The sequence below is a fragment of the Rhinolophus sinicus genome, chromosome 16, assembly GCF_057876585.1.
Source record: "Rhinolophus sinicus isolate RSI-liver-muscle chromosome 16, RSI-T2T, whole genome shotgun sequence".
NCBI classification, from domain to species: Eukaryota; Metazoa; Chordata; class Mammalia; order Chiroptera; family Rhinolophidae; genus Rhinolophus; species Rhinolophus sinicus.
In genome coordinates this window covers 7,621,709-7,635,514 of record NC_142516.1, presented here as the reverse complement: position 1 = coordinate 7,635,514, position 13,806 = coordinate 7,621,709, and the positions used below count along the sequence as shown (strand labels likewise).

At 52.1% G+C, this 13,806-nt stretch overlaps 2 protein-coding genes across 14 annotated transcripts in view; one reads left to right on the top strand and one right to left on the bottom strand.

Annotated features, from left to right (window-relative positions):
* RALGPS1 (Ral GEF with PH domain and SH3 binding motif 1) overlaps window positions 1-13,806 on the top strand; it is a 289,205-nt gene that overhangs the window by 165,744 nt on the left and 109,655 nt on the right. The gene's annotated exons all lie outside the window — the stretch shown is intronic.
* The window catches only part of ANGPTL2 (angiopoietin like 2), a 34,968-nt gene continuing 22,523 nt past the window's right edge, over window positions 1,362-13,806 (bottom strand). For both annotated transcript variants that reach the window (XM_019728615.3, XM_074331056.2), the window contains exons 3-5: window positions 7,487-7,680; window positions 5,416-5,686; window positions 1,362-3,231 (exon numbers count right to left, since the gene is read on the bottom strand). In XM_019728615.3, the coding sequence (XP_019584174.3) occupies window positions 3,032-3,231; window positions 5,416-5,686; window positions 7,487-7,680 (665 nt within the window). In that variant the 3' untranslated portion in view covers window positions 1,362-3,031. The remainder of the gene's footprint in view (window positions 3,232-5,415; window positions 5,687-7,486; window positions 7,681-13,806) is intronic.

The window sequence follows — 13,806 nt, the reverse complement described above, 5'->3', positions numbered from 1 at the left end:
TACTTTTATCGAATAGCACCCAGATCTCACTGTAACCCCCAAAACTGACTAGGATTTGGGAGAAGGGAGTTGAGAACTCATATTTAGTGCCTGTCACCCAGAACCTTCTGGATTAACTAACTGCTCTTGGGGCATTGTTACCAGCAGTCTAACCACGAGCCTCATTTTTCCTCCTTCAGTGAAGTGAGAACAACCTTCCTTCACAGGCTGGTATGAGGGTCACATAGGAAAACAAGTCCAATTCCAGGCACATAATAGGTGTCAGTAAACGTCGGGCTCTCCCTAACCACAATTTTGCTAGAAAAAGCTCTCGTATGGTCATTAAGAAGGGATAAGTGCATTTTAAATTCTGATACATGCATTGCCAAATTCTCTTCAAAACAGTCGAATCAATTTATACTTTCATATAAAGCATATTTTACTCCATTCCCTTGTCAACATGGAGACTGATGTTTTTCTCATCTAGTCACCATGTGTTGGTTTAGGCTTGATTTAATGCACCGCTCTGGTTATTACTGAGGTTGGCATTTTTCCTTGTTTACTGAGTCCTCTAATGTGATCATGTGCTTTACCAAGTTTTCTGTCGCAGTGTTTGTATCTTTCTTCTTAATTCGAAAGAGTTCTTGGTAGCATGAATATTAATTTTGCATTTTTCTCTTGTTTAATATTTGCCTTTTAGTCTCAGTCATATTTTGTTTTGTGTTTCGAAGGGCAGAGAACTTGGGGCTTTCTTTAGTTATGTCTGTTAGTCTTTTCCTTCATGGTTTTGGGCTTTCCTGTCATGCCTAGAGACACTTCCCGATGCATGGATTTGTTTTACAGGAAGGTGGTTCTGGGGGTTAGTGTGGAAGTTGGGTTGGAAAGAGGGTGACGGAGGCACAGGCCTGGTCTTGTGGGGAGCCTGCTGCAGTAGCTGATGGGAGAGGAGACGAGCGCCTGCTCTGAGGCAGAGAAGCCGGCTTGTTTGGAGGGAGCAGTTCACCTTGGGGAGGGGGAGGGCGAGGTCCTTATTTTTGACCTGAGCAATTGAGTAGATGGTGCCGTTTGGTGAAATGGGGCCAGACCTGAAGGAAAGGGCTTTAGGTGTTGTCTGCACTGCCTATGAGGTGTTTCCAGGACGTCCAGGACACAGCGGGATGTAAAGAGGTCGTGTTTGAGAGCCATCTTGGCCTGAGCTACTGTCATGGGACTCCTGGGGGCATAAGCGGAAACCAAAGAAAGGGAGGGTGTGATTTCAGTGATAATGGTGTAAGTCCCTGGTGTTGACTCTCTTCCTGGTTTTACTTCAAGAGGCTCTGATATAGGAGGTCCCAGGAAGACATTCTAAAGGAATGACAGAGCATAGGAAGACACAGCATAGATACATTCAAATAGCACTGATGGCTTTTATTGCAGATTTGTGTCATTACAAGGATAATTTGGGAATATATTAAAAAAAACCCTCCCTTTTATGTACACAAAACATGCTACATGGTACACTGTGTGAGATTGCTGAGGTAACGGGCACGCACCCAGGCTTGGACAGGACCACGTGTGTTCCAGCATCCTGCACGCCCCGACCCACATGCCCACCGGAAGGGCCTCGCCTTCACTCATCTCTTGCTGCCTGTTTGGCAATGGTCCTGGTAGTCCTGAGTCTGACACTTCGTGGCCAACAGGACTTGGAAAGTCACCACGCTGTAATGCATCAGCCAAGGGGGCTGGTGGCCCCTGGGTATTCAGTAACTCACAGGATGTAACACGTTCTCATTCTTGTGGCTCCTGCGTTCTCCGGGGAGGTGTGGTTTGGGGACGAGATGAGGACTCTAGTTGGCCTGAGAGCGTGGGACCTTTGGTCTGCAGCCATTTGGGGGTCCCAACAACCAGATGATGACATCTCTTCAATTGAATGTCTCCTGGGTAAGGTAGGCTATTATTTCTGTGAAGGTTAAAATGACACGTAGGCTAAAGTGTGAATGGAAAATACAAAACTGCGAATACATTATCTATGTGGCCAGCAGTTAGCTTTTGGGCCTGGCCATCCCTTTCCTGACCAGAAACCTGGAGCCCAGACTGTTTCCTACTCAGAGGCTAAGGAATCTTGCCTGGAAAGAAAGGACGGTGTGACAGCAAAGGTAAGGAGAAGGTAGGTACAGAGTAGAGAAGAGCAGCAAAGGTGTCTGGAAGTACGAGTGGCTAAGGATTGATACACACAAGCCATTTATTGAGCGGTGTCGAACGAGTGACTGAGTGGATGGATGGATGGATGGATGGACGGACAGACGGACGGACGGACGGACGGACGGGTGGTCAGATGGATGGGTGGATGGCAAAAGTCCTGAGACTGGGAAAAGTGTAGAAATGGAGATGGAGGGGGATTTCTGAAATTTGATTAGGTGCCCAAAGGGGTTCTTAAGCGAGGAAGTTGAGAACCCTGTGTGAGAGAATAGCATTGTAGACATTCCTGGAAGAATCCAGGCTCATGGACGCCAAGGATAATTCTGTGAATCGGAGCTATACAGTCTGTGAGCTGCTCTTAGACTCAAGTAACGCAACATAATGAAACGCTCGTCTCCTAAAAGCAATGCTGTTGGTAAGAGCTTCAACATGTGAGAACAGAATACGTGTGTATTTAGGTATATAAGGCAAACCTTCATATGTATCTAGATCTATGACATGTGGCATATACCTAAATGCATATGTATGTGCTGTGCACATGTGTGCACAAGGTCGGCTCATACAGTTGTATGTTAGGAAGGTATTTTGCAGTTGTGTTTTTATCGTAGGGATTTCATTTATTTAAGTGAGGCTGGTCTGCAGTCCTGTCCTGTCTGGAAACATGGCTGTCTGACATGAAGAAAAGTGGTGGGGACAGAGAATACTGTATCCGTTCAGTTCCATTATCTGCCGCAGTGATGTCGGAAATCGAATCCAGTGTCCCAGTCTCCCGGCCCCAAGGTGAACTGGCGGGCAGTTGCTTTTTGTGCGGGGGCCAGCGTGGCCGGGGCAGGCTCCTGGCCAAAGCCACGCGAGGTCAGGAGGGGCACTGGCTTTAGTGGAAGGTGTTGGGATTGGGCCGGATCATCATCACCACTTTTTTGAGCGAGTAGGAGCCTCCTCGGAACTCAGCCCAGTAGACGCCGTCCTGGTAGCGGCTCCGGTAATGGCCCCCACGGTACCAGACCCCGTTGAGGTTGGAGTGGGCGCAGGCATTATACCACCAGCCTCCTTTCTGGTAGTGGGCACAGTTTCCTGCAAGAGAGAAGGGAGTGAGAAGGTCTCGGGGAGGAGGCTTTAGGTTTTCCCCATGTCCAGTTTGCTTGGGGACTTTGGCAGGACCCTCTGTGGGGGGCATTTGCAGCAAGAAGGCTTGAGAGGTGGCCCAGGCCTCAGACCTGCTCAGACCGGTCTATGAGGTTCGGCCTCTGGCTATCGAGCTGTGTGAGCTCGGGCAAGCCACTGAATTCTGCCTGTGCAATGAGTATAAATATAACGCCCCCCGCACGGGCTGCGGTGGGCGCTGAGTGAGGGCGCGCATTTCAGCACTCAGCCCAGGGCTTGGTGCAGGGCAAGTGCGGGGGACTCCACACCACAGGCTTACTAGAAAACAGAAATGACCCGAGGTGGGCAGGGCAAAGGCGAAAGAGTTTGTCTTACAAAATTTTTTAAGAGTTGAAACTATTGGATCAAGAGTCTTTATAGAATGACAAAGGAAGTGTTTAAGAGAAAATTCTCTATTCCTCCCCAGCCTGTATTCCAGCCAAATATATACTTTTTTATTATTTCTCAAAAGAAAGCTATTTTCATGAACCTTTTGGCACTGTCATATCACGCTGGATTTTGCTGCCAAGGACAAACAGTCCAGAACAGCAGTAAAAGAGTGTGCAAGGTGCAGGCAGCACGCAGGGGCTCAGCCCTTCACGGGAAGGAGGGGGAGGGGAGCCACTGTTTGCCCGGGCTGCTCTGAGCTAGAAGAGGGGGATCCCAGTCTCCTGATCAGGCCTAGGAAGGGGACCCCCATGCAGGGTAAGGGCTGCCCCAGTGACGTTTGTGTGGGGGGGGGCCTGATGGGAGCTGGCAGCCCTGCTCCGGCCGAGGCCTTGGGATGCAGTGAGGCGGGAGCAGGCCGGCCAAGGCAGAAAGCTGAGGAGAGACTCAGCCCAGGTTTTCCCAGAAGGTTTCTCGGGTTCCTCTGGGCCATGACTGGAGGCCACAGGACCAAGTGGCAGTGCTGGAGAGCAGAGAGAGCCCTTGGCAGCCACAGCCAGCACCCCACCTGCCAGCAGAGAACCCACCAGGGCCCAGGAGCTCAGCTCCTCACCGTTCATTGACCGTGCTGCTGGACAGGCCTGACGGCGGGGGTCACAGTCACAGTCCTCACCCTGTACCAGCCCCTGTGTCCCCAGTCTCATCAGCTCTACGGCTCGTCTTCCTGCCCTTCCACCAGTGAGCCGGTAGAGGTCTCTAAATGTCCCCTGGTGCCGAATGGTCTGCTGGAGTGTGGCTGCCATGGGGCCTTAGGGTGAGGCCCTCCCTCCTCTGTACTGGACAGCAGAGCTTGCCTGGAGTGCAGGTAGCTCCTGGGACGGTCCTCAGAGGGGAGGGACTGGCCTTCAGACCAGGACTAGATGGGGAGCTGGGGCAGGAGGGGCCAGGTTTGCCCACGAGAACAGGCAGCCTTGGCCTGGAGGCGGCTTAGCCCCTCCGGGAGGAGCTAGGCCTGGCTGACTTTGCAGCCAGCGAGGGCCTCATCTCAAGAAACTGGGTGTGGGGCCTCGGGAGACATTAACTGTGGGGTTATAACTTTCTGTTTTCTCCCTTGGTATTTGTTTTTGTCTAATAAAGACTTCCTAGTAAAGAGCCAGTGTGAGGCATGTGGTCTTGGACAGAGCACTTCACCTCTCCTACTGGCTTCTCTCCGTTAGCGCCCCAGCAGCTGGGCATTGACAGTGCGTGCTGCTGCAGGGATCACAAAGAGAGCCCCCGGCCCAAGCCTCGATTGTCTGCACGGCCCAACAAAGCACATACTCAGGTACATTCTTTCTGACTTTCTCACCTTGTGCAAGTACGCACTGGCCTCAGCTCCCGATGTGGAAACCGAGGCCCAGAGAGATGAAGCAGCTGGCCGGGGGGCGGGGGGCAGGGTTGCTACCCAGGGCGGGTGGCCCAGAGCCCATGGGGACATGCAGCCCTGATACCTGGTGCCGCAGGTGGAGGTGGTGCGAGTGCACCCAGACTGGCCCTTGAATGTGTCATTTGTACACCCCTTTCCCTGTCCCTTTTTATAAGTGCCACACTGACCCAGCTTTGCAAAGGGGATCTGTGGGCGGACGTGGAGGAGTGGGCCTTCGCGGGCAGGCATTGGAGTCCGGGGCTCTGGCTTTGGTTGATGGCTTTGCCCTGCCCTCCACCTGGGTTTGACTCCCCTGGTCCTACCTGTGTAGACATCATGGTCTCTGTCCAGGGTGGTGAACTGCTTGCCGTTGTGCCAGGTGAAGGAGTCACCCGCGTTGCCATGGTAGCGCCCCAGCCGCAGCTTATAATACTCGCTCTCGGGCTCCAGGCGGAAGCTGGCATATTCTGCAAAGACCTTGCGGCCAGACCAGTCCTCCATGGTCACCAGCAGTTTGTAGTTGCCTTGGTTCGTCAGCCAGTAAATGTTCTCCAGGCCCAGCCAGTACTCGCCATCGATGTTCCCAAATCCTTGCTGGGGACGACGCGGGAGAGCGTTAGTGAGGAGCACGCAGCGCTCTCAGCCAGCAGGCCCAGCTGGGAGGCTCAGCCGTGGACACTGCCCGGGTTCAAATCCCTGCTCTCCCTGGCTGTGACCTGATGAGCCACTCGCCTTCCTGAGCCCCGTCATGCATCGTCAAGGCTGTTAGGGAGTGCTTGCTCGTGCTGGGCATTGTGTGAGCACAAGTGGTGCTTGTTGCCCTCCTCACGGTTGTGTAGGGACACGTGGATGTGGTAAAGGGAGAGCCCGGCACACAGTAGGCATGCAACCAGCACTCCTTGGACAATCCCTTCCCTTCTCTGAGCTTCGGTTCCCTTCCCTGGGCAGGCTGTGTGAGGGTCCCGTGTGAACTGGAAAGCACCAGACAGGTGTGAGCTGTGACAAACGTGCCACAGCCACCCGGGCTCTCTCCTAAGTCTAAAATCCAGTGGTTTGGTTATTATTGTTTTTACATGTTATTTGGGGAGTCACCAGCTGAGTGGTGGCCACTGAAGAAAGAAAATCCACTGAAAAAGGTGGATTCATTGATAATATTGACAATAGCTAGTATTTCGCTCACTGACTCCTGTACTGGTCTCAGGACTTCACGTAGGTTATTTGATTAATCGTCAAGCCAACTCTAAGAGCTAGGTGCTGTTATTATCTCCCTAGAATGGGTGAACTGAAGCCCAGAGATGCCTAGGGACACAGAGTGCCTGAGTGAGAGTCAGGATTTGAGCCAAGAACCCAGTCTTACCCACTGTGCTCTACTGCCTCTGAGAAAGAGAAAACAAAAGAGGAGGAAGGAGTTAGGGCGTGAGTCTTCAGGAAACTCCGTTTGGAGGCGGAGGGGAAAGAGGAGAAAGCAAAGACACAGGTTGGCAAGGAGGTGGGTCAGAAGGCAGCCAGAACAGGCAGGGGCCATGGCAGAGCCACGGGCAGGCGCCCTGGCCGAGGAGTTAGTCTGCTTTGCTGTCTGAGGCCGAGGCTCTGGGCACTGCCCCGCCATTCCCACTGTGCGGCCCTGAGCAAGTGACTGCACGTTTTCATCCATAAACTGCGTCGTTACCAGTGTCTCCCTCCTAGGGTGACTGTGAGATTAAAGGAGGTGCTAAAGGAAGCCCTCGGGGAGCCTGGCCCGTGGCGGGGGCCCAGGGCCCTGAGCTGCTCTGCCAGGCCGGCCATAGTACCACCTCTTTGTCCAGAGGAAGGGCAGAGCACAGCCGAGCCCAGCAGCCTCTCCTATTGTGAGGGTGAGCATTCAATCCCCCGGGAGTTGGGAGCTGAGAGGATGAGCCCTGGAATCAGGACCCACGTATTCTCGCAGTTTCCTACAGCAGGCCCGTGGGAGATTCTCCGGGACCTGTGAGCCTTGGGATTTGCCTCTTCTGGGTCTTCCCCCAAGAAAGCGCCAGCTGGGAGTAAGGTGCTCCCCACACCCGGGCTGCAGGGAGGGGCCACTGCACACCAGCATTTGTAAATCACCCCCGATCTGTGGGGCTTGGTGGTCTGGACAGCCCCTCCCACACACACACACACACACACACACACACACCCTTTGTGGTCTTGCAGCCGCGGCGAGTGGCAGGCAGGGAAGGAGCTACTGGTCCTCGCCATCCCTGGTGGGTTTGCAGAAATGGATGTCAGTGTCCTTGCCTCAGATGGTTACACTGGGCTGCACAGGCCCTAACAGGTCGGCTCCCACCTTCCCTCCGAGTGGTTCTGTCTCTGGTCATTCAGGCCTCAAGGTGGGCAGCTCTTTGTGGGCAGCACAGATAAGCCCACAGTTCTCACCTTGTATGTCTCCCAGTTCCTGAAGAAGTTGACAGAACCGTCCAGGCGCCTCTGGATGACGGTCCAGCCCCCGGGGTCATGTCTCTGGTCGCACCACACCTGCATGAGACGGTTGGTGTTCTCTGGCTTCACCAGGTAGATGGAGCTGGTGTCATGGCCATCCTCCAGGGCCTGCAGACAGTCTCTCCACGGGCCTGGGACACAGATGGGCACATATCACAGACCGCCCTGTTGCCTGTCTTCATGTGGCCACCGAGTTACATCCATACCCCCACCCCATCCCTGGCTGCACCCTAAGCAGGCACAGCCTCTGACAGGGCTCTAGCTACAGTGAGGGGAAGTACAGTAGTCCCCCTCATCCACAGTTTACATTTTCCACGGTTTCAATTACCCACGGTCAACCACAGTCTAAAAATATTAAATGGAAAATTCCAGAAATAATTCATAAGTTTTCAATTGCGTGTCGTTCTGAGTAGTACGATGAAGTGTGCTGTCGCACTGCGTCCCTCCCGGGATGCGAATCAGTCCTCTGCCCAGCATCTCCACGCTGGACACGCTCCCGCCCATGAGTCACTCAGTGCAGTGATCAGATCAACCGTCAGGCTCGTGCTGTGTTCAGAGCACCCTTATTTTACTTAATGATGGCCCCACAGCGCAAGAGGAGTGATGCTGGCAATTCAGATATGCCACAGAGAAGCTGGAAAATGCTTCCTTTAAGTGAAAAGGTGAAAGTTTTTAACTTAAAGAAAGGAAAAAAAATTATATGCTAAGGTTGCTGATATCTATGATAAGAACGAATGTTCCATCTGTGAAATTGTGAAGAAGGAAAAAGGAATTCATGCTAGTTTGCTGAGAGAAAGAGAGCACATTCATTTAACTTTTATTATAGAATATTTGTTATAACTTTTATTGTTATTATTGTTAATCGCTTACTGTGTTTAATTTATAAATTAGACTTTAGTGGTTTCAGGCATCCACTGGGGGTCTTGAGGATAAGGGGGAACCACTATAATGGGATATAAAGACAAGAGCCGAGGCTGGAGGTCAGGATGCTTGGACTCCAAGCCCACTTTCCCCCTGAATCCCTCACCATGTGATCTGGGCAAGCTTCCTTACCTCAGTTTCCCTAGCTTGTGGAAGGGAGCTCAACTTGACCTCGTTTAAGGATTACTGAGCTCATTTGTGTGGAGTTACGGGAGTGATTTTTCTTTTACCGTTGGTTAAATTGGCAGAAGGAGCTGTGTGCCCGCTAACCCGCAGCAGTATTCGTCAGCCTGTGCGGGTCCCGACGCGCTGTCCCAGTCGGGGACATGGGCTCCCTGCTCTTCCTGAGGCTGTGGACTGACACTGGCCAGCGGCACCTCAGTGCTGGCTCCACACTTGCCTTGTGAGTGACAGTGCTCGGTGACAGTTGCTGCAGTTTTTAGTAAATGAATTTCCATGGAGTCACAGGGGCCCAAGCAGTGCCCCATCTGTGGCCACGTAGCCAGCAATTTGAGGACATTTCTAGGATTCAGACACTGGCTTCCAAACATCTTTTGGAAGGACCAAGTTCCCTTTCAGCTCAATCGGTGTGTTTTGCAAGGGAAGCTCACTGAGGGCCAGGTGTGCGGAGGTCACACCCTCTGAGGTGGTGGTTTTGTAGTCGAGCCCACGGGTTTAAAGGACGGTGTCCAGGACACACCCCAATCTGCGGCTCTCTCCTGAAACTCAGACCAGATGCGTTCTGTGATTTTCTGTGACTTCACTGAGCTTGGGCAGCCCGGTCAGGAGGAAGGGGTGTCTGGGAGTCTGAACAGCTGCTGCAGGCCTTTCACCATCCCCACGCCCGTCTCCCCTGGCGGTTTCCTGTGTTTGGATGTCGGTCCCATCAACAAGGAAGTACAAACTCGAGTCCCCAAGGTTCAAATAAACTGGGTTCTTCTTCCTTATTCATCTGAGGAAACTTGAGAAGGTTTTCAGGACCTAGCCATGGAACTGCGTATTTTAAAACAAATAAAATCGACATACTTTGCTTCAGCTTCTCTTTAGACTAGTCCCCAAACTGAGATGGTTAAGATCAAAAGTGCTAGGAAAATTCCATCTTGTTCTTTAGATTAATTGGTATGTTTATTCAGCAACTGTTTATTGAGTTGCAGCTTTGGCAGGTACTGTGTTGGCAGTGGAAGCCCAGGGCAGGGTGGGGGCTACTCTGATGCCCAGCAGGGGAGGAGCTACCACAGCAGCCTTCTCTTAACTTGAATTCCTGTGGAATCTAGTCCTTTTCCCTGTGTGTGTGTGTGTGTGTGTGTAGGAGGGGTGGGGGGAGGGGTAACGCAGGTGGCAGGTGTACTCAGCTTCCCCTGTGTAGATTGAACTTCTCAAATTTCTTCCTGGCTGGTGGTTGGCCCTCATTAGTCCATATGTAATGGTAAAACAGGAGAAGTTTAGGTTTCTTGGTCTTTGTTACACATCTCAAATGGGCTTTTCTTGAGCCTGCGCGGCTGTGTTTGAGAATCCCACCTGGAACCTGCAGGGAGGCAGGGGCTACCTGGCTCATCTCTCTGTGCAGCACCGAGAAGAAAGGTCGGTGTGGGTGCTCGTCACTGACACGTAGCCCAGGGGGGCTCCTCTCTTCGTCCTCCAGGGACAGGCTGTCTCCCCTTTACCTGTTCGCCAGCCCTCTGTCCCTCCAAGGGGTGGGGCAGTACCCCCGCTCCTCCCGGTAGCAGATGTGGCACAAGCAGCTGCTTCCTTCTTTGCCGTGTGCCTCTTCCGTCCTGGGAAGGGGCAGCCAGACCTCCAGAAAGAGCATTCATGACAGAGAAAAAGGTTTTGGTTGTGTTCGGCCCACAGCCCCAGGGACCAAGACACAGAATAGGAGTCTGTCCCTGACAGCTGGAGCAGAGCATGCAGTGGGCGTGGGAGGCCGCCCAGCTCGCTACAGAGGCAGAAGCACAGGAGAGACCGTTTGATGCGAATGCTGGCGCCGGAAGACCCCGCCAAAGCCTGCAGAATAACACCCACTGCTCACCGGCAGCCAGACCTCTTACTGTAGCGCTGCCGCAGGGCTCCTGTGGAGTTCTCAGAAGGAAAGGCAGCTTTGAAGAAGGCGCCACATGGGGAGCGGCTTCGGAGGCCACTGGGAGAGGGCAGGTCCGCCTCGTGCCTCCAGCCTGAGCTACTTTTGTGGGTGCCATCAGTGGTTTCAGCTTTTCCTTTGACATTTCTACAAAGGGCTCTCTTTAAAACGCAAGTGTTTTAAAATGTTTTGGGGTCACTGGTTCCTTTAAGAACCAAGGGAAGCTCTAGACCCTCTATTCAGAACAATGCACAGACTCACACCATTTTGCTTATAATTGCAGAAGGTAAGTGGATCTCCACACCCCAGGTTATGAAGCCCGAGCTCTAAGAGAGTCCGGACCGGCGCAGTAGTAATGGAAAGATACGCCTACTAGCCAGTGTGCATTGAGCACGCGCCATATCCGACGCCCTATCCATACATTTACAGATGAGGAAATCGGAGCATGGGGACGTTAGGTGACACCCCTGAGTGGCTGGTGAGGGGCAGATCCAGTATCTGAACCAGGGTGGGCTTGGAGGTCCAGAGCCCACACTCTGGAGCTTCCTTCTTTTCCTCCAGCCAGAGTGAACCAGGGTCGGGGGCCCAGGGTGACTTATCTCTGTGTCCTTAAGACTATTTTTAATCTTTGCCAGTCAGCCAGGTTAAAAAAAAATACAAATTTGAACTTCTACTTTGCTAAGGTTTTGTACCCTTTAAAAAAAAATCTTTATTAATGATTTTTCTTCTATGCTTACCTTTTGGTGTTCTTTGCCCATTTTTCCAACTATTTTAATATCTTTCATGATGTAGAAGTTTTCCCTTCCTTTTAGTTTTTTTTTTTTTTTTTTTTTTTTTTAAGGCAAACCTGGCAGTTCTTTCTTGTAAGGCTTTTAGGTGCGGCGCGCTTTCTAAAGTCACGGAATAGGTATGAAATAGCGTAGCAGTGTTTAGTATTTTCTGCTATTACAGTGTCCAAACACATTTCTTTTCCTACATTAAAGGCACCAGTGGCAAAGGTCAGAAAGTTAAATGATGGATGAAAATTAGAAAAATACTTAGCATTGAAAAATGGGCAGCAGTAAAATGTTTGAGGAGCAGAAAATGGCGGCAGGAGAATTGTCATGTGGTTGCATTAAAATGGCTGATTCGAAACACCTGCTTTGGTGAGAAAGCTGTTCCTGTTGTATATGCACAGTGTTATGTTGGAGGCCCAGGTGGGTTGTTCATCTTTGGGGGCTCGGGAGGAAGTGTGGGGCTGGGGGAGGATCCCACACTTGGCGTCAGCTCCAATCTTGGTGGCCTTGTCTCCTCGTGGTGGGACTTCGGGCAGTTCCTCGAATCTCAGTTTCTTCTTCTGTAAACAGGGGGAAAGAACCTACTTCTTCTGAGGGTCTCATGAACATGAGAACATCCAGCACGAGGCCCCCCCAGCGCAGGTGCCAGTGAGGGTTCTCTCTTCCTTTCCTTTGTGATAGAAGCTGGTAGTTTTGAAGTTGTCCACTCCCATCCCCCCCACCCACACTCAGACAAGTTACTGTATCTGCTTTTGAATTTCCAAGACTAAATGTAAGATTATTTACTGACAGATGTTTTCCTAAAAGGCATACTTAAAAAGTCAGAACTTCAGTTAAGAGGGCCACAAAAATACACTGAAATGAAGAGTGGAAATATTTTTTTGTCAATGAAACTGCATTTTCTGTGCAGTGGGCAGAGCTGTCCCTTTGGAACAGTGCAGAGTGCCCCGGCGGTATTTCACTTGGCTCTTCTTCTGAAAGGGCAGCCCTGCCCGGAGCGCCAGGCCAGCACTAACTCGGCAGCACCACGGCTCGGCGTGGAGGGAGCACCAGGCCGCATCTCTATAAAGACCATATTTACACTCTGGTCGGAGCTGCAGTTGGAATGTTCCACGTGGAGGGAAGTGCAGCCGCCATGGCTGAGCTGAGTCTGCTGGTTCCTAGAGAAGTAACACAGGGTGTGGAAAGCACAGAGGGCCTGGTGTCAGGAGGCCTCAGGGAGAAGGGACATGGCAATGGGAACACAAAGTATGCAGGTCTTGGGCCTCCAAACCCCAATGTCAAACCTGGTTAGTAAGTGTTGAGGTGATCAAGATTGGGTGCCAAAGTCCCTTGCCTGCTGCCTTGCTCCTCTCTGGGGTCATAGCCTCCCAGGGTGGCCAGTCCAGGGCACACTGTTCCCAGTACAGGGCCTTTCCAGTCAAGTGGAGTTGGAGCCTGCAGCCAGGCCAAGACCTAAGTGTTGCTCCCAGTTTCCTCCCTGGGGCTGAGGCAGACCCGCTCAGCCTGACTTACCCACCCAGGCCCCAGTGGAGAAATGAACCGCCCCACCGACTGCATCAACTTCCAGTGCAGTCACCTTTCCTACCGGGGAAACATGGCCCATGAATGTCTGACCAGGTTGACTGGCAGCTCCCGTTGAGGCAGGAGCTAAGAACTGGGTAGACAGTGGGCCTGTGTGGGCAAGAGTGGTGCCTCTTCTCCCCGGCTGCGTCTGGGGCTGGGGCAAGGAGCAGAGTCCTTCTTGGCCATGAGCTGGACTAGACTGTGCGGCTGGCCAGTGTCTGACAGGCCGTTTCTCCCCCACGTACCTGAGGACCTGAGCACCTGAGCCATACAGAGGACGCTGTGGCCTGTAGGAATCGTTCTAGGGATGTGTCAGTCCAGACGTGGGCACGGGGAGAGGCTTCTGTGAGATCACCCTGGCATGCTGCTTTTGCGTGAGAACCGTGTGCTGTGTTCAGTTATTCCCATTGATGGTCTGTCTCCAAAGTCTTTTTGCCACGCCCAGAAACATTTTTCTAACAGGAAAAATGACTAGTTGTTGAAACTGGATCTGGAATGTCCTAGCCAAATTAACCTATCCGAGAGCTGGGCACGTGGAATGCTGAGGTGCAAATCTTGCCCCGGTCGGCATTAAATCCTGGGAGTCCTGGGCGAGGGCAGGAGAGCACACACCGGGCAGGGATGGCAAGGAAGTTATACGTGCTGCCTGAGTCTCCTTTATCCAGGAGGCTCGGGGAAATGACGTTTTGGTTATGAACATATATAGTCTACGTCAATCGCCACTTTTCAGTGAACTAGAGTACAAAACAATAACCTAAACACAGGAGCATCTGGTGCGGTCCCAAAGGCATCTCAAGTTCCTGTATGGTCTCAGAGTTGATATTATGAGTATTGTTTCTAGTCCTTCTGGGGAAAGGGTCCAAATGTTCGTCCCTGCTGTTGAGGCCGCTTAATGTGCCCTCAGACGAAGGGCACGA